This window comes from Tinamus guttatus, unplaced genomic scaffold, assembly GCF_059628265.1.
Source record: "Tinamus guttatus ecotype Peru unplaced genomic scaffold, ASM5962826v1 Tinamus_guttatus_pri_ptg000198l, whole genome shotgun sequence".
Classification (NCBI taxonomy): Eukaryota; Metazoa; Chordata; class Aves; order Tinamiformes; family Tinamidae; genus Tinamus; species Tinamus guttatus.
The window spans coordinates 91573-112297 of record NW_028288732.1 but is presented as its reverse complement, the minus strand read 5'-3'; the positions used below and the strand labels follow the sequence as shown (position 1 = coordinate 112297).

General features: G+C 54.6%; 1 protein-coding gene across 2 annotated transcripts in view; it reads right to left on the bottom strand.

Moving 5' to 3' along the window:
- DVL3 (dishevelled segment polarity protein 3) overlaps positions 1-17550 on the bottom strand; it is a 29422-nt gene extending 11872 nt beyond the window's left edge. For both annotated transcript variants that reach the window (XM_088523825.1, XM_088523826.1), the window contains exon 1: positions 17339-17550. In XM_088523825.1, the coding sequence (XP_088379951.1) occupies positions 17339-17505 (167 nt within the window). In that variant the 5' untranslated portion in view covers positions 17506-17550. The remainder of the gene's footprint in view (positions 1-17338) is intronic.
- Positions 17551-20725: the final 3175 nt, after the last annotated feature.

The window sequence follows — 20725 nt, the reverse complement described above, 5'->3', positions numbered from 1 at the left end:
TGCCAGAGCACAATGAATTATATATTTAGCATCCCCAGAGCACAGACTGATAGCGCTGGCCTGGAGCCGGGCACAGGCTGAGCCAGAAAATCCCTGTAACGCTGCTCACGTCCGTCAAGCCGCGCGCAGGCTCCGAGCTATGCGAGTCCTGCATTCCTGCCTAGCCTCAGCGCTGCCCTGAAATACCTCTGAGCGCTCCGTGCGAGGCGCTTCCCGCTGCGGGTTCACACGAACGAGACCTGAGGTTCCCGCTAGGAGCCGCGGGCTGGGCGGCCTCCGGGGGAGCTGCGCGCGGTGGTGCCACGTTTCCTCCTGCGCGGCTGCGGGGAGAGGCGGCCGTGAGGGGAAACCACCACGGAGCTGCCGGGACGAGCCCTCGGGCCGTGGGGCCTGAGAATACTCCCCGAAAGAACAGACCCAAATGAGCTCTGGCTCTCTTGGTTCCTGGAAAGCTTTCCTATGTGGTGGGAGCAAGAGGAGCGCAGGGAGAACATCTGTGCAAAGCTGACTGCAAAGGGACTGTCTTGAGTTTCCCGTTCTTCAGGGCTGCCCAGTTTCAGATTTTTCCAGGTTTAGGGATCTATGACGTGGCAGAGAACAGGCACCCTCACGAAGCAGGAAAGCTCCCCGGTGCAGGGGAGCCCGCGCGTGGCTCTGCTCTCCACAGCGAGCCACTCCGTGCAAACGGCCCCGCAGCGGCGGCGCGGCCAAAGCGCTCGCGCGGCGTCTGGCCCACGGGCTCCAAACGCTCATCTGCATTGAATTTTCCAACAAAGAGACCTGCAGGAGGGAGGGAGGGAGGGCGGGTTACCGGGGAGGCAGGGCGAGTGGGCGGATGATTCAGCCTCCATCCCCAGTGACACTGGGGCCGAGGCGGGGGGGAGGAGGGGACCGCGCTCGGGTTGCTGCAGCCGGAGCCAGGAGCGCGGGGGGAAGCGGCGCTGCCAGCGCTGACACAAACAGCACATCTGCTCCGGGAGCTGGGGGAGGGGAGAGGAAAGGCAGCGCCATCCCGCGCTCCATCCCTAACCCCGCCGGAGCCCAGGGCTGGGGGATCCTCTCCTGGCGGGAAGGGCCAAGGGGAGCCGGAGATGGCAGCTTGCAGCAAGGAAACGGAGCCGGGCAACAGGGAGGCGGGCAGAAACCTCCTTCTCTAGGGAGCCCCAGCCCGGCTCAGGAAATTAAGGGGTATTTTGCATCAGTCATGTTCTAGGAATGAAGGGAAGGTGGGGAGAGCGAGCGTGCGCGCAGGAGAGGGAGGCAGCAATAAAACCCAAAGCTCGGAGCCTGCTGCGCCGTTGGAAAGCCCTGGGCTCCGCAGACATTCCCAGCGCGCAGCTGCGGCGCTCCCGGCCGCCCCCCTTTCCCTTCGGTGGCCTCCAGCCCAGGCGGGACTGGAAGCAGCCAGGAGGGAGCCCCAGCCAGCGCGGCGCTCTCCGGAGCGGGACCGCTAACCGCGAGGGGGTCGCGGCTCAGGGAGAAGATGGCGTAGCACGAGCTGGCGGCAAGGCCTCGGACACGGCGCGCGGGGCTCGGGGACACGAGCGCGCGGCCATCGCTGCTCCTCTCCGGGGCCCCCATCCAGATCCCTCCATCTAAAGCCTCCCGATAGGGAGGATATTCAGAGAGAAGCAATTGTGGGACTCAACAGCAAAGGTGGAGAATAAGGATGGGGGTCAGGGGGCAGCAGCAAGAGAAGGGCGAGAAAAGGGAACCCCTTAAGCACGTTAGGTATCTCGGTGGCAAGGATAACAAGGAGTTTGTTACTAGGGGAGGCACAAAGATTGAGAAGATTCAATAAAAGCAGCGGCTCACTAAAGAGCCAGGAAGATGTCACAGTAGTAGAGCGGATAAAGTAAAATCTGCTGCCTTGTTTAATTCAGTTATTGAGAGAAAAGGCCTTCATGAAGCGGTGATAAGTCTTCCAAGATCACAAAGGCCAGAAATTTAACACCAAAGTGAATTTTCTACTATAACCCCCCTGCCCTTACCCAAAAGGGCATGATTTAGGTAGGTCACTTTGATGACCTTAATCACCCCCATCTACTACAGCCCACAGAACCACAACAACAAAACGAAACAGAGACCTAAGAACACAAGCTTCAGGGACTAAAATACCAAAAAAGTGACCTCATCTTCAAGACCTGCGGTACTGCACACCCCTTAGGGCAGGGATGTCTTGTCTCCAAACCATCACAGATTAATGATGCTGCATAACAAAAGGAAACATCTTCATGTATTGCTGTCTACACGTGAGCATCCCCCAGCTCCAGAGCAAAATCCTCCTCTGTGCAGCAAGATCAGATGCTGGGGCCAAAGGGACAAGTTTTGCTGCAATTTCCCCAGAAGGGAAAATTGGAGAGGGCGATTCTCCAGCATAGCAGGGATCTCAGTGCAAAGCGCTCCCCTGTCAGGCTAAGCCCAGACACACACGTGCGCTTCCTGCAGGGACGCGGTCCCCTCGGGGCTGCAGGCCTAGCCTGGGGACACACGTGCCAGCAATCACACGTGCACCCGTGAGAGCTTGGCCTTGGTGGGCAAACAGCACGCATCAAACGGGATTGGAGGATTCGGGACGTCTGCTCTCCTACGACAAGGGATTCTTGGGGTCTTCCCCACTGTATCTTTTAATCCCCTGTGCAGAGTTCATAGGACACGTATCTGCGCAGCGTCTGGGGCAAGAGGGGCTCTCTGAGGGCAAGGGGAGACAATTGCTCCTCTTTTTAATTTCTCTCCCAAGCTCCCAGGGCAAGTTCTCTTCCCCATTCCTTCATTTTGTGGCACAGTGTAAAAAGGGAGACACAGATCGTGGGCGTTTTGGCTCGATGAGACTCTGACCTGCAGAGGACCTGCTGTGCTCCTGCCTGCCTGTACACACCACAGCTGCCAGGCCCGAACCACACCAGGGCCTCCCCGCATATCCCAGAGCCGGGTTACTGTCCAGGCCGTCACCGAGGCCAGGACTAAAGAGACCATCCAGGATGGTAACTCTTTCCCCAAAACTCCTACTCATCCCACTTACAATTATCCTTACTGGACATCCATCAGGAAAAACACATCCCAGAGAGGCTAGAGACGTTTGGTTCCAGCTGCATTTGTGTTCAGTTGTGCAGGTGTCACTGAGTGGGAGATGAGAGGGGATAGATTTACCATTCACATAGCCCAAATCCTGGAAAAGGAAGAGTACTTAGGAAGGACCCACTGGATCTCACAGGCCTTCCCAGGAGCAATACTTAACAAAGCCAAGTTCGAGACTTTGATTCCAGAGTGAGCTGAAGAGCCCCTGGCAACCTCTCCTACCTGGATCTCTGGAGTGACCTTCTGGCCCTGGCACCGCTCCGCAAACAAGCCTGACCCAGAATGGGAAACTGCATGGAGAACTGCGGGAGTTCCTCTGCATTCGCTCTCCCTGCCCAAACCATGCTTCCAACCCCCAGATCAACGTTTTGAGACATCAAAGGATGCTTTCTCCAGGCCCCTGAAAGTTCAATGACACTTCCAGTCTCTTGGAATTGGAAATCAGGACAAACGGGAACTCCCAGCCCAAGCCAGACTCTTCACTCCTGGAGCTCAAATTATTTTAGCTCCTGCACGGTCCAACCCAAGCATACGAGACAAGTGCAAGAAGCGACAGCGAGAAAGACAGACTTGTGGAAAAATACCAAAGGAAATGACCTTCATGGAACCAAGACAAAAACCACAGATAAACAAGCAACCAAAAGCTGGGTTTGTATTTGAGATGGGATGCAAAACAGGCCCAAAGAGGCCTCAGGTGAAAGGAAACAAATCCACTTGGAAGAGGAAGTAAAATCCTGGTGCAGTTACTATGGTTCATATTAATGCTGAGAGATGGGGAACTATAGGAGGCTTGGCCCTGTATGACACTTACCTCCATCTGGATCCAGGCAGATGGAAGAGCCCACACCACAGAGAGCTGCAACGCAGCAGCTCCCACTGATAAAAGGATTTTGCAGAGAGTGTCTGCAAAAAAAGTCTGGGAAAAGCATTTACTGAGCTACAGAGGTAGCAAAACTCAAAGGTCCCAATATCTTTTTATGGAGAAGCCTATTAAACAGGCTTCAGGGCTTCACGGGGAACTCCTTGCAGTTCTCCAAAGAAGTCACCTCTCCAGGCTGACTGAAAAGCAAGAGGCTCCCGTGCAGCGCCAGGAGCCTGCACACCGGCTAAGATGACAGTATGTGAAAGCAGGAGCTGCAGAGGCTCCAGGGGCTGTGGAGGAGCAGGTTATGGTGGTGGCGGCTCCTCTTGCTGCCAGCGCACACAGAACGGCTGCGGGAGAGAGCTGTGACATCCAGGAAGACTCTGTGTGCCCCGTGCCGAAGGTGGGTTTAGACCTTCCTTTTCCGGCCTATGGCTGAGGGACGCCAAGTCAGCCCTGCTTTACTTAACAGCAGGCAAAGCCCCTGCCAAAAGAGCGCTGCTGCTCTGGAATGTGCTGGGCCAGCAGTACAGCTCATTCCTGGAAAAGCATCAACTCAGCAGGAGAGCAAGGAGAGGAGAAGAGGGGAAAAAAGGGGAAGAGGGGGAGGGTGGGAAGCAAAGCCCGAGAGCTCGGACTTCCACACCTGGGGACGAAGGGAGTCGCCCCGGAGCAATCTGCTCACCAGCACCCCCTTCTCCTGGGCTCCAAGCACCGCAGCCCTGCCCAGCACCAGCCCTCTGCTCGTGGGGCACGTTTCTGCTGGCCAGGCAGCTCCCGAAGCAGCCCAAGAGGCACAGACGGAGGCAGACGTGCGGGGAAGAGCAGCGAGGTTCATTTCCCCCATCCCATTAACAATTCATTTATGTTGAATGACAGATCTCCCCCAGGAGATGACAAAACAGCCTCCACATGTGTCCTGCCCTCAAGGCACTGGCCAGCTCACACTACCCTCTCCCAGCACAAAGAGCTTTGTAAGAGGCTCCAAGGAAGTCAGTGTAACTGCCTACCTGGCTGGAAAACGGGAGGTGAAGAATTGACCCTAGACCACAAGCTACTGCCTGCATCTGCTCTTCACACCCAGCTAGGCTGCCAGCAGCAGCATCTCTGCTATCTGGGTCTAGAAGACATATGGGCAACCCCTATAAACACAACAGGGAGTTAATAACCTCAAAACTTTAAGTTCTTCCGCAAAACATTTGCCAAAGACAATGAGAAGGACTCACACAAAGAAGAATATTTCAGAGCCACAGCAGCTGCATAGTGGCAAAGAACAAACTCTGTTCCCAATCTCTGACTGTCCCAACACTCTGGAGAAAGGGCAACCAACAATACTAGACCTCTCTGGCCCCAAAACACAAAAGAGAACATAGAGGGCATGAAGGGGATGAATTTCCAAACATGGCCGGGGCAGGACGTGTGTCCTTTCTCTTCCTCACCTTCAGGCACTGCATAACTTTGGCACAACCTGAAATTCCAACTTCACTCCCAGGAAACTGTCAGCAGGCCAGAAAAAGAACTTGGAAAAAAACAAAGTACAAGAGCCACAGTTCAAATGACTGGCTCTCAAATAGGTCTACTAGGAGATGAATCCAGTCAGAGGTGGAGAAAGGCCAGTTTTGCTTGGTCGGCACCTGATGGTGCCAGTGCAGGGAACGGTACAAGAAACTTCCTGTGCAAAGAGCAAAAGGAGCACACACTTTAGCAGCCTTTTACATACCTCATTTATTTCAGCTAAAATTAGGCTTCTACACCAAGCTGCCTTCCAGAGGCAGGGCCTGGCCCTTGACCAATACAACCAACAGAGCAATCTCCTACCAAGCATCACTTGCCAGGCAACCAAGCCTGCTCTTGCACTTAGCACCCAAGAAACAGGAGAACACTGTTTGATTGCTGGAAGAAAGACACAAGAAAGATGTTCCCGTCCTAACCAAACCAAGCACGCGCTGGCACACAACCCGCACGACTAGAGTCCCAGAAAGTGGGCAAGAGCTGAAAAGCAGAAGCCAATTACTGGGAATGAAAAGGAAACTGATTAGCCAAGAAGTGAGGAAAATGTGAGCTGTCTCCACCCTGCTGCCAATTTGTTTGCACCAATGAAAACACCCACTTTGGTTTCTCTGCTTTATGAAAGTCCTGGACCACAGGACTCCTCCTGACACCTGATGGATGAGCCGCTGAGCGCAGGAATCTCCAGGCAGTCAGGAGACTGGTGTTTGCCCAGGATCCCTCCAAAGAAGCGTCAGAGATTTATTGAAACAGGGTGCAGGCCGTGGTTTCGGTTTGGAAAGAAAGCAATTTTCTGCAAGTAGCAAAGTTCTTTGTTTCAGCAGCCAACCTCTAAGCGATTAGAGTGGCATTAGTCAGGAGTCCATATGTGAAATGCCAGGTACGGAACTGAGTCCAGATCCTGCTGGGACTTGCCTCGAAACTAGGGATCAGCAACCTTTTCAATGAGAGGATAAGTTTCCCCATAGTCTACAGGATGATGGTGCTTCAGATCCCCACAGAGACAGACCCACCCTGTGGGACTCGGTCCAGCCTGGAGCTGCTGCCTTGCTCAGACACTGGAATCCCAGGCCTGGCCCTGTCTCATACTATTGAAAACCTTCCCACCTGCCAGCTCCAACTGCACAGGGGCGGGTGACCGTCAGTGACCTCCAGAAGTCACTGTCACAGATGGCACAACATGTTCCTCTTGCTGAGGGTCTCAGTCGAGGCTGCCAATGCCCAGGTCCTTCAAGGATGGCAGGGGGAAAAGAAAAGGCAGCACAAACTACCCGCAGTCTGTAAACACCCCACGAGCAGAGTGGAGCTCGCTCTCCATGTCAGCCTTTCTCAACACCCGTTCAGAAAGGCCCATCACAAGTAATTACAGCAGTAGGACCATTTGCTGTGTCTGTAGATTTGCCAGTAAGGAAGCGGTCTGAGCTTCCTGATTACCCGTGGTACCAATTCCGAATCTCCATGGAGCAACGCTCCTTTGTAACTCACCATCCAGCACCTCGTGGCAGCACCACATCTTGGCTGACGAGGATCTCACATGTTCCCAATGGATAACATGGCCAGACACACAAACATGAGCGGCTCTTCACCTCTCACTACACACAACAGGTGCCAGAGCACAGTACTAACTGCAGTAAAGGTAATATTACTTCCAAATCAACTGGTCCCTTCATGTATCTCATAATGGCCACAACAGCACATCAGAAAATAAACTGATGAAGTTGGCTCCTGTATTTTTGCATGGGAAGTTCAGAAACACACAGACATGCAGGGCAGCGAGTCTGACCCAGCTTGGGGACATCAGACACCCTTCACAGATGTTACCTGCTTGGGCACTAAGCATCAGATGCCCCGAGGAAACCCAGGAGAAGGTAGCCTAAATCAAGCAGACGTTGCCAACCTGAAACTTCTCTGCCTCCTCCATGGTACGTGGGCAGGGAATAATCCAACTTATGAAGCCCCAGCAGTTTTCCAAACTAACTCACCTTTTGGCCTCCGCTGAAGTAAAACATTTCATCCCAGAGACTCACTGGGAGGGATCGGCGCTCTCGCAGGTGCCCCTTCAGGACCAAGCTTCCTGTTCAAGACAGCTGGGAAACCTGCCATAAGGGACTCAGCTGTGCAGCTACATGCATGAAAGCCCATCCTTTGCAGAGCTGCAATAACCAGTAAGAAAACACATTCAAATGGACTAACACAATGTGAGAGCAAGACTTCCTGCAATAAGCCTCTACATGGGCTTCCAGGATGCCGCAGCTTCAGCTGGGCCCACAGGCGAGTCTCTCTGAGCAGCACCAAAATACTGGTTCAGCCAGGCAGGGCTGAATAAACTGGGACAGCTCGTTAGCCTTATGCAAACAGAACTATGGAGTTTGCATATCCATCCCAGCTCCTGGAAAAAGCTGCAGTGTGAGAAGTTGCGGAGCCCCGAGGCCAGCTCAGCAAGCACCTACCCACAGCTCGCACCCTGCGCCCGAGCCCTGCTCGTCACGGCAAGCAACGAGGCCAGGCTCATTCCCACACTTCGGACACTGCTCCGACAGCAGCGGCATCGCACACCAGCCATCCACCTGGCCTGAGGGGTGCTGTGTCCCAGGGACAATCTACTTGCTCACAGGTGGGAAGGCAGAGAAGGAACACGGATTTCAACCAGACTGGAGCAACAGCTCAGGGAAAAAAAAAAAATCCAAGCCCAGCTTTAGCAGCACCTTCCCCAGCATGACTGCGCAAGCAGAGTCAGAGCTCTCAGGGCACAGACACCTCTGGCAGACCCTTACTGTCACCAGAACCAGCCTGTGCATGGCAGGAGCTGCCAGCCACCAGGAAACAAGGAAAACCCATGGGCTCCTTCCTCTCTCACCCAGGCTCTGAACTCCCACAGTATCAACCAGGCAGGTGACAGCAATCTGAGGGGCCACACAGCAAGCAAAGTCCCGTCAAAATGCTTGGCACAGGTCAAAAAATAATAAATGAAAAGGCAGAGAGAAGACCTTTCTGTGCAATGGCTGATACCAAATCTCCCCAAAATGGGTCTCTGCTTCATAGCAGGTGAGGATGAGAGGTTGCCTTTCCCTTTCAGCTCAGCGTCCTCAGCCAGCACCAGGAAGGCAGACGCCCTGTGCAGTGCAGAGCACTTACTGTCCTCTCCTTTCCTCCAGTTCTCATGAGGTAGCAAACTTTAGCCAGCAGGACCGACAGACATCCCAGTGAGGGAATAACCAGCACAGAGGACTTAGTGAAACACGGTACCCAAATGCTGCTTCTGCTGTCTTCAAAGTTAACTGGTGACCAGAAAGAAACAATCCGCCCACCCTTTAATAACTAACTACCCTTTAATAACATTAATAACTGATACAAACCCCACAGAAGTCCCAGCTGTCCCCTATGACATGGGATTACACGACACAGGAAGGCCAGCACCATCTCAGCCTGTTGATGCTGCCAGGGGACTCAGCGTTACTGCTCCAGTTAACACGGCAAGGGAAGCAGAAAGGAAACCAAGAGCTTCTGAGCGGGGCTTAGGGAGTCTCTAACGCACCCACTCTGCAAACTGCCTATTGCAGACCATGACACTCGAGGCCCAAGAGCGCACACGCTCTCCTGAGACCACCAGGGTTTTATGTGTGCAGCATTTGTGATCTCTTCTGTGAGGGAAGCAAAGTCACAGGGATTAGCCCAGCTCCAAGATCTGTATCTTTCTTCAGTGATTTCCAAAAGAGCCCTCACAAACAAACTTTATCCAGCAATGTCTGGAGACAGCTACCAGCAGGGGCTTTCTTACCTCATCAACCTGTTCCAACTGCACTGAAATAGCAGGGCTTGCTCTACTGCCCAGCAAGGCAGCAAAACAGTGACAAACGGTGACACAGCCTCATCACCCTTCTGGGAAGCCACCAACCACCTAGCACAGGTCACAAGGGCAGGCTCCAAAAAACAAACAAGGGATGGACAGAGGAGGAAATCGATGGGAGACATCAGAAAAAACACAGTCCTGACTGCTGCCTTGTCAGATGAGCAGCTTCACGCAGAAGCCGGGGGACAACACAGAGGCAGCTTCCCGCCCACAGTCTGCACCGCGTTCAAGCCTTGCTCTCCTCCACAGGGTTTTAGGCAGATGGAATATCCTAACCACCAAGGCAGTTGTATCTTTCTGGATGCAGCCACAGGAGGAGGAGCCGCGCTTTGTCCCGGCACAGAGACCCTCAGCTCGGCGGTTGCAGAGCAGCCGCGCGGGAGCCTCCGCAGCGCTGCGGGCACAGGGACCTCGGGAGGCCCCGAGCAGCGTGAACGGGGCTCCCTGCGCCTCCGCGCGCAGCGCCAGGGCGGATGGAGGACACAGGCACTGGGTGCTCGCCCGCAGTTTGCCTCCATCCCAGCACGGCAGCATCTTCCTCTCTCCACACTAACCCCAACACTTGCCCCTCTAGCTGCCCACCCTGCTCTCGCTCACAGCCACATGGGCAGCAGCAGCGATTCTTACACCTTGAGCACCGCTGCCTTCCACCCACTCGGTGGGCAGACTAAGCCCCAGGCATTGGAATGGCCACGTTCTAGCTAAAACACTGCTTGATTCCAGGAGAAATCATACTAGCGAACAGCAGCCACCACCATCATCCCTAATTCCAATAACAGTGACCGATGTTCAAGCCAAGACCCAGATTAGGGTGGTTTATGAGCCATTTTCAAAGGGGGTTTGACCTTGATCCCAAAGGCCAAACCACGTCTGAGCATGGCTGCACTAGAGCCAGCCAGGCCATGCTGATTGATTTCATGACAGTTTTGGGAACATCAAGATCAGTTTTAGTTCCGTGCAGGAATTCAAAGTAGAGTCTTCCAAATTATTTCAAAACACAAAATTGCATCAAAACAACTACATCATAATGGATGGGTAAAGGTTTCTTGACCTATATTTCTCTTTTCTTTAGACATGACAAGAGAGGCTTAGAAATAAGAAATATTTCTATCAAAAACATATTTGAAAACAAGACCTTTCCAAGAAGAGTGCTGGCTTCAACAAAACACCATATTTTGTAGATAACACATTCATTTATACTTATATGCAAACATATATAAAATAAATATATTTTATATATATATATATTTATGAACAGCTCTATCTGCAAAAATTAAAAAGAAAAAAAGAAAAAACCTCAATAGCTGTTGTAAAGCTTCATTGTTTGCGCAGCACAGACAAGGCCTCAGGGAAATTGGTCTGCAGCCCAAATTGGCTAGCTTGGCTTTGAGAACACCACCCCTGGGCAAAGAAACCCGTCTCGGGCTGCCATGCGCTGTGGCCTTTGCTACAGCAGCTCAACCACAACAGAGCCCGAGCCGGACACCTCGGAGTCGGTAATAGCTGGCTCGGAGCAGCGGCGCACGCAGGGCACGGCGCGGACAACGCGGGAAGCGGCGGACGCCCCCGGCCGCCCTCCTCCTCGGGCACCGCGGCCCTGGCAGCGCCGGCCGTCCCCGCCGCACTGGCAAACAGCCTCCAGCAGCGGCAGCTACAGGTAGGGTCGGCTCCAGCGCCAGCGGGTCCCGCTCTCCCTCCGAGCACGGGGGACGTTGCAGGGACTTCTCCCCAGCGCGGCAGACGGCGGTTAGCAGCCCCCTGCCAAACCTCGGCAGCCCCGGGGACAGGCACGGGCTGCAGCAACCTACATGCTGGTGGCCAAAACGCAGTGCCCGGCGGGCACCAGCTCCCTGGGCAGAGCACCCCGCGTGAGCCAGCCGGGAACCCGCACCCCCGCGCTGGGGCAGCAGGAGGGGAGGCGCTGGGAGCTGCTGGGGACACACGGCTCCGGCTGGTGTCCAGGAAACATTCCCGCTAGGAAGGAAAGCTACAGGGTATTGACCGGCCACCACGCTCCCTGCTTCAGAAGGCAAGGAGTTCTGGACACAGACCTGAAAGCTGGGTCCGTTTCTTCACTGCAAGCAGAGACAGACAAGCGCAGCCAGCACTAGAGACATCATAGAGCCAGAATGGACCGTCCTGTCACTCCCAGCTCCTCCGGTCTCTCCAGCAGAAGTTTGGGTAATTCAGAGACTTTCAGCTCTTCTTTCCAAGCAGGGAAATGAGCAGCACAGACAGATGCCAGCACAAAGTCAGCCTCGCAGCACGGTCCCTGCTGGCCCACGCTGGATGCCAGCGCCTTCCCACCATCCTAAGTCCAGGCCTCCTCATCCTCAGCACAGGAGAGGGCAGCCCCTGGCTGGAAGCTGAAGCAAAGCAAGGGGCACCCCGCAGCAGGGTCAGTGCTGTCATCGACAGAAGCAGCACAAGGACACGAGCAGAGTGTCACACGCAGGTGGAAGCCCTTAGCTCACTTGGTCCCAACCTCTCCTTGCATGGGCTCCAAGCAGACATGGGAGGATCCTTCACTGGGAGCACAGGACAGGCAAAGGTCTTTTACAGACAGCAAAGTTGCCAATTAAAAAACAAACCCCCATCCAATCCCAGAAAGTAAAATAAAACAATTTCCCCCAACTCACGCTACAAAGAGCTGGCAGAAAAGGCAGGGGCAGCGGGCCAGCGGCTCACCACTGCTTAGGGACTGACACTGCTTGTTAAGTTTAGGATCCCCTCCCCAGCTCCAAACGCTTTCAGCCAGAAGGACAGTCACTCCTGGCACCAATTTCAAAAAGATCCTGCCATAAAAATAAATCACTCAGCCTTCCAGTAACCGTCAACACTCTTCCCCATGCACACACGCAGGAGATGAGGTCGCCAAGTACCAATGGCATCTGACCCCCGCATTGGGAATTCCAGCAGCGCCCGCTTTGTTCTGCCTCCAGAGCATTGCTCTAATCACAGCCCTGCGCCCAGCTCTGGGGAGCAGGTGATAATTAAGCAGGTCTGGATTAGATACCAGGCCAGTGATTAGTTGGGCACCAATTTTCACTTCACAGCTGAGACCCAGGAATCACTCACCACAGCTCTGAAGCTAAAATTGGACTCAAGCCCTGCACGCAAGAGGGAGAAACCCGTAGCCGTGGGAGGAGCAGCACCAGCTCTGCCCCTCAAAACACTGGTGTCCTCTGGGCAGCGCGGGGCTGAGAGGGAAGGTGGTGACAAAGGGTTGGTGTCGTCATGGGAGAAATTGGGAGGCCTTCTGATCGTCCTAGCTTGTAAAAGGACAGCGGTGAACAAAGTGCAAATAAGCAAAATAATCACACGTCCACCAAGCGCCTTCTCCACATACAGAAAATAAATTAAAAATAAATTAAATCGAATTTTCAGGCTCTCCGAGATTTACACAAAGAAGAGGAGACAGGACACAGGCCACGTGCAAATGAGTTACCTGAACACATAAACTGCACTAGTTTAACTAAAATTGCTTTGAAAAAAAGTTCAATTTAAACTTTAGCACATTCCTGTGGGAACATCTTTCTTTTGAAAGAAAATGAGTAACATCAATTACAAGCAAAGGCTGAGTTAAAAGAAACCACAATTCAACTGATAAAAGAGTTTCCTCGGGGTTGGGCCAGAGGTGAAGCCCAATCTGCACACAGCTCAGCGGGGACAAGCACATGCACAGAGTGGCTGGGCAGAAGCCCCGAGATGCCCACAGGAAGGTGCATTTCTCACGAGGGACTTGGGCAAGAGGAAACACTTTACAAGTATTTACAGATCAAGGAGAAGCTGCAATACCCACGCACACGGCACCAACTCTGCAGAGCTGCCGCTCTGCTACCCTAAGCTCCGCACGGACACTCCATCGAGACGCCCGCAACGTCAAGCAGATGGGACAAGGCACGGGAGCAGTGTTTGTACAGCTGAGGAGCAAAAGAGGACAGAGATGGGAAGGCTTGCTCAAAGCCCCACGCCAAGTTTGCTGGTGGAGAACACAACATACGAGTAGTCAGAGCACGACACCGATCGGAGGAGCTTTTCCTTCTGAGCAGCACAGACAGATTTCTCACCTGCAAAATGCTGGATTAGAAAAAGGGCTCAAACTGTAGAAGGCTGTAGAAGAAGCCCCTTCCTCCTATACCCAAGGCCAGGTGATGAAAGGCCGAGGATGTTTCACGATTCACGGTGAAGCACGTGTCCCACCAGCAGCTCAGCTCCAAGAAGCACATGCCCACCCCTGTGCCCACCGGGGCCTCCCCATCAGCCTGCCCAGCTGCACCCTGCACCTGCCTCCTGGGCTGGGATTAGCAGGGTACAAAAGGAGCAGGGTACAGAGATGTGTGCCCCACACCACTGCTCTGCACCACTGGGTTCAGAGTGCAGCTCTACGACTATTCGCTGCTGCAGGCTGGGTAGACCGGGCAAAGCAACACTGCAGCCTCCCTGCTGCTCGCAGCTCCCCTCCCAAATCAGGTCCGTGAATTCTTCCAGTTTCCACTGCTTCCCACCAGCAGATGAGGCCACTCTGTGGTCCTCTTAATTTGGGACTCGGGCGCTTTGACTAGCATTGGCTTCCTTCAGGGCCTGGCAATTCCACAGCCGCTCAAGGAAGCCTCAGTTCACGTTTCCTAGGAGATGTAAACACTGAAATGGCTCCATCACCGCTCTGATTCTCAGGGCAAACAAATATTAACAAGATAAACAAAAGAAAGAAAAATCCCACACACCGAGACTGCGGCTGTAATACTGCCTTGGGGATGGGGTGAGACGAGGGAATGCCAGACTGGAGATGTACAACTTGGAAGAGGGAGGAAGAGGGAAAAAATCAACTTAATTTGGCCAACAGAAGCGAGAGGAAGCATCAGATCCAATCTTGTTCCATCTGACTCTGGGAGGGGGTGAGATGCCTCCACTCCCGACAAGAGACAACACAGGGGCCCTGCAAAAGGGCCAAGCTCTAAGGAAAAGCACACACGGTTGGGCTTGCAGGATTTCCTCTGTGCTGACCAGCTGCCACAGAACCAGCCTGCAATAACAACTTGTCTCTTCCATGAAGGAGCCGTATCCTCGGCATGACCCCCAGGCATTATCCAAATGGCAAAAACCAGCCCAGCTCAGAAGGCATGAGCAAAAGCCATCCCCAGTGCCATCCTCTATGCCGGGCAGAGGGCACCTTGAGGAAAGAGGCCAGGAGGGTAAGTGCATATGAAGGCAATGACCTCCTTGGCACACAGCTTCTGGATACAACCATCATTAAGATTTACTGGCCTAATGACTAGCTGTATTCTAGTATATTCACTAATTGCCCATATGTTTACAGACCTTCACCAAGCCACTGAGGTGCCTCCTGTCCTTCCATCCCTGTCTCTTCTCACAGACCCACTGACTGTTCCCTCCTGGACACCAATTACCAGGAGTTCTTGAAATATCTCAAGTGCTGCCTGGGGCCCCAGGGCTCCCTGCAGACAACGCTGCAGCTGGAGTGGGCTGGCTCTAGATTCCCTCTTTTCTTTGGCTCTCTAGAAAGGAGATGCAGAGATCCAAAAGCATCATTCCTGATGAGGCATCTCCAGCATCACTGTGAGGGACCTTCCTCCCTCTGATCCACATGAGGCCTCTCCATATAACTCATCACACAGGGCTTCACCAAGGAAAACAGTCCCCACACACAGCCTCAGGTCCAAAAGCCCTTCCAGACACAGCTGGTAGACAGCATGCACCTTCTCTTCCAGAGATGTTAATTTTTTCCCAAATGAATTAGTCAAATTTCTCTTTACAGAATCTCACAAATTTCTGCCACATCTAATCTCACTAGGTCTTCCCAAATTATTTCTTTCTCCCTCCTGGTACTCACAGCAACTCCCTACACTGCTGTATCTTTTTGTTTCATTAATCTACCATCTGCCTCCTCTCGTGGAGCTCTGAAGAAGCAGGGGAGGATGGAAAGGCACATGCAGAACTTTGCTGCCACCCGACCCCTCTTCACAACTCGAGACACTGCTATTTATTACTAAACGTTGTTTATAGTTATGCAGACACTCTCCCACCCACATAGCAGTATTTCATTCAAGACAAGTTTGAATTCCCTTCAAGAACAACATTTCAAAGGATCCCAAAAGCATTTGTTTACAAACAGCACGCACGGAGAATTCGCTTCACCCACCAATGAAACACGGTCCCCTCCGAGACAGCAAGAGGCAGCTGTTTCATAGCGCCCAACGCGCCTCAACAGCTGAGGGACAGGAAACGAACAGCAGACAACTGATATCACGGGGGAAATTTATGGAAAATGAGGGCTGCAGAGCTCCCTTTGCCTGGAGAGACGGGGAAAGCTTTGGAACACTCCAGCCCTTCGCTGGGTCAGGAGGAATTTAGGGAGGCAACACGTCCCAGAGTGTGGTCGAAGGAACAACTCCTAGTTTCAAGGCTGCTGTGAAAGCTGGCACCTCCAGCGCTGGCAGAGCCCGGGCACTGAGGTGAGCTGGCTGCAGAGGGGCGAGCACCCCCTGCGGAGCAGCCACACAGGCTCCCGTGGAGGCTGCGAACAGGCCCGGCCCTGTTCAACTTCCAGCACGAGCCAAGCTCGCAGCCTAGGGAGGTATTTGGCTGCAGTTGGAAGACACTGGGAAGACTATAAAACTGAAGGCTTTCTGCAGGCCCAGCCTCCATACACAAGACCTACTGTAAACACTAAATCTTATGAGGGGAGAAAAAATCCAGAGGAAGAAGGATCATGCAACTCTTCCAAATACTGAAGTGCTGGGAATGGTGAAGGGTCACATGCTGTGGAAGCCAAGAGGAGCAACGTTCCCAGGATAGAACCAGAGCTCCTGAAAAGAGCTGGAGGAAACTCAGACGCAGGAAGACGACCCTGGGCAAAACCGAGCAGGGACAAAGGGTCCCACAGTAAATTCAGTTTACATGGTACTTGCTCCCCAGACAGACACAGACTTTACATGGGTGAAAGACAGCAGAGGTTCCATGAAGAATCAATCAATTTAATGCTCCAAACAAGGACCACAGAGCAGCACGTCACCACCAAGAGGCGACAAAAATAAGGGTGCTGACAGATACCTGCCCCCGAGGATGCAGGATACGAGCCACAACTGCTCCCCTCTTCCATACTGCCCCATCCCACTGGTCAAGCACAGGACATCCTACCCCATCCACATCCTCCCCTCAGAGATGGAGATGGGGACTGACCACCTCAAACAGCACACACAGGGGGTGGCCATTGCTTCCATCTCCAAGATGGGAGTGAGCCACCCTGCCAGACAAGCTGCTGTCCCGCACACAGAGTGGGGAAGAGGGTGGCACCCCGATGGGGGCACAGCCACGATGCTGCTCCCCAGGTGCCCTCAGGTGGGGCCCCAGCCCCACAGAGGATGAAACGCAGGATGCCGCTACCTGTGACGAGCAAGAGGGACGGCTTCCCGCAGAGCATCCTCGGAGGGGGGATCGCTCCCCACATGCAGCAGGGAGGGACAGCCAGCCCCAGGGGAGGAGCACGAGGGGGAACCACCACCAGGGAGGAGACAACGCAGGGGCAGCTGCCCCCAGGCGGGGTGCACACCAGGGCACGCACATGGCACCAGGACGGAGCCACACGGGGCGGCTGCCTGTGTGCAGGGGCTCCCTGCTACGCGGGGGCTGCTGGCTAGTCACGGTGACGTGCACGGGGGGCACCGGAGGGGCGGCCTCCCCTTCCCAGGCACGTGGAAGGGCAAACTAACCCCACACCCCAGCCTCCCTCGCGAGGGAGAACGAGGAGCCACCGCACACACGACCCTCCGCTTCGCGGGGGGCACCAGGGGACCCCACAGCCGGGTCCCCAAGGGCCCCCATCTCACACGGGGACGCTCAGGGCGTCCCTGAGGTCCCCACCAGGCGGGGGGGCGCCAGGGAGCCCCGCAGGCGGCTCCGGAGCCGGGCCCCGAGGGTCCCGCCGCGCACGGGGGCCCCGGGCGGCCCCGCAGCCGCGTCCCCGCCCGGCAGCGGCGCCGGGGAGCGGCGCGGCCCCGCGGCCCGGCCGCGCTCACCCGAAGTCGTCGTCCATGGACTTGAAGTAGAACTTGTAGTTAGGCCGGTTGAGGAGGCCCTTGAAGTCGCCCAGCGTGACGCGCTCGGCCGGGATGGGCAGCTTCACCAGGTACGGCGTCTCCTGCTCGTCCAGGTGGTAGATGATCTTCGTCTCGGCGGCCGCCATGGCGCCCCTGCCCGGCCGCCAGGCCTCCTCCTCCTCCGCTGCCGCCTCCTCCTTCTCCTCCGCCCCCGGCCCGGTCCGGTCCGGCCCGCGCTCCCCGGCCGCCGCGGCCCCCGCGCCGCCCCGCTGCGGCCCGGCCACGCGCCCGCCGCCCCGCGCCCCGGCCCGGCCGCGGCCCCGCGCCCGCCGCCCCGCGCCCCTTGTTGTGCGGGGCCCAGCGCCGCCCGGCTCCAGCGCGCAGGCTCGGCCGCCCCGCGCCCCGCCCCCGCCCGCCCCGGCCCAGCCCCCGGCCCCGCCGGAACCGGAACCGGCGCCCGGCACCGGCCGCAGCGGCCTGGGGGAGAGCAGAGCGGGACGCGAACCGGCCCCCGTGGCCGGGCCTGGGCCGGTCCCCGGGGTGTCCCGGGAGCGGGGCCCGAGCCGGAGGCCCCGCGCGCCCCTCCGCGGCCCCGTTGGGCTGTTGTGGCGCTGGCAGCCGCCTCGTGTCCCGCTGCCCTGCCGGCCGCCCCGGCCTCCCCTGCGCCTTCACCGTGCGACCACCCCGTGCGGGGGCACAGGAGAGTCCCCCCAGCCCTGCCATCCCGCCACCCTGACCTGCTCCTCCGGCATCACGCGTGGTGCCCCTTCCCGGCCTCTGCTCCTCAGCTCCGTACCCTCCTCAGGCCATCGCGTCTCTCCGCAAGGCCCCTCCTGCCCGCACCCGCAGCCCCTTTGCGATATCGTCTCCAAAAGCCCGTGGGCTCCCCCGTTTCCTCACCCTCGTGTCTGTCATTGTACACTCTGCTCCCCCAATCCCAAGCTCTCCTAGCCGCCCTCCATCCAGCCCTGTGTCCCCCATCCCTGGGGCTTGCCTTGGCACCCCACTGCCTCTGGCCATCCCAGCACCCTGCGGAGCAAAGCTGGGGGCACACGGAGCTTGGGAAACACTCACCCTTGGGCAGGGCAGAAACAGCCTCACGGGGGCCCGGGAGGAAGAGCGCGAGGAAGAACCACAGTGTGGACCCCTGTGGGGTGTGAGGCTCCCCCACGAGCCCTGCAGCCAGGGCAGGGTTCATAGGGCAGCAAAAGTGAGGCCCAAGCGAAATAGCGGCCATCTCCCCTCAGATAAGGACCGGAGCGGCTCTCTTGTCCTGTCTGGCAGCTCTTGAGCAGAGCTGGGCAGCACCGGAGCCTCCTGCAGATACAGTAAACACCGTTGTTGCCAAAAGGGCATTTTTCGGAAGTGCTGAGCTCCCCAGGGACCACACAAAGCTACAATGTAAAAGGAGCAGCGAATACCACACAGCCATAGAGCTGCAGTAGACAGTCTCCCACTCGCATTGGTAACAAGGGCTTTGTCACAGCTGCTCTTTTGCTTTTAAATAGGCCAAGTGATTGAATACACATAGTTGATAGATTGGTTTAACTGCTTGCAGAAGTCTTGTGAAGTGTGACTCACTCTTAATGGATGGAGGTAAAGAACACAGTGCCAAAGAATTTAGCAGTGAGGGACCAGGCTGAGCAGTCTAGGTCCACATGAACAGTTTCTCAACAGCCTGTTGGCGTATATCTACATTTAAAAGTCACAGCACTGATAAGTGCTGTTTCTCCCTAAGCTGCAAAGGGGCAGCAGGCGCTTTAGTGCCTGGAAACTTGCTCAGAACAGCCTGACGCAGAGAGAGGTGTACTTGAGTCCCATCACCGACACCTTCAAAGAAAAGAAGAAAACCAAAGTGATGTTTAAAGGCACATTGCTCTTGAGCTGAAGTTATGGGTTTGCTACAAGAACCCCCAGCTGAAATAGATCCATCCTTGTTAGATGGGATGTCAGGGAAGATGACTACTGTGACAGTTCTTGGCCTTATGGGGAAAAAAAACAAAGCAAACAAAACAAATAAAATATGTGCAAAGAATGAATCTACTTATATTGCTCAAAAAGACAGATAACAAGGAGAGTCAAGGTTGCTCCCAAAGCATTTCTGTTGTTCCAGACAAATAATATTGTGAAACTCACAAATTTTAAGAGGAGTTTTCTAGCTGCGCTTCCTCCCCCTCCCTACCAGTTCTTACTCTCCAACACGAGCAGGGTACGGGGCAGTCATATAAACCAACATTCCCTCCAACTCTCATTGTGGCAAAGGATAGCAGGTTTCACAGAATTTAAGGTTCATCTTTGCAACATAATCCCGTACAAACACAAACCTCGTCCATTCTGGGATTCTGAAGTTCAGGTGTTTAATAAAACTGTTCTCTATTTGTAGACAGCGAGGTCATGAGCTATCATGAAACATTTAAGGCAATTCAATAGGGTGATGATTTCCTACCAACCTGTTACAAGCTTGAAATCTCTGTGGGAAAAGTAGCTGTGTGTTATTTAGCTCACCTGTAAGTTCTGCTCAGGCACGTGCCACAATTGGAGACACACAATTCAAACTCAAACAAAACAGACAAGCCATTAACACCAGGATAGTTTTTATTTGCTCCCTGAATTAAATATTGTCAGATACAGAAAATTCAGATACCAACTATTTCCCCAACATTAACAAGACTGAGTTTGCAATGTCAGAAAACAAGGGCGGGCATTTATGCACAGCCCTCGCAACTGGCACTGCGAGTGCACTAGATTGCCCCGCCTGAACATCAACTTAAGAGGCAGTTAACCCTGGCCTCCAGCATCCAACATTGTCCCCTCACTGACAACTGTGGCACCATAGAATGGCCAAATAAATATCCTGAGTGGGCAGCTCCAGTGCATTTCCCGCAAGGGATTTATTCCATGCTCCTTCTGAAGGGGCAGAGGCAAGGTCAGCACATTCAAATACAACCCCTCTATCAGCAGAAACCGATACTCACTGTGTATTTTTCCACTGTTCTTGATGAGAACAGGGAAGTTCGCAGCCCACTTCCAAGAAGACTGTTCCTATGGGCCTTATTGCAACCACACTTTGTCCATGCCGGCAGGAGAGCACCAGGGACATCCTTGTTTCCCACCGCGTGCCCAGTTACTCTGCAGCTGCCGACCTTTGCAGCAGGCTTGCAGCACCTTCCCTGCCACCTGAGGGAAGGGAGGTTTCCAAATAAATAAGAGGGTGCATTTTGAGTAAGCAAGTGCGTATAACAACTCACATGGAAACACAAGAATGTGCTACTTAAGGAAATACCATTCGCTTCTTTTCAGACTGGAGCAGAACTTAGGAACTTGCATTTTCCTTAAAGCAGCCAGAGAAGACAAATCAAATCGCAT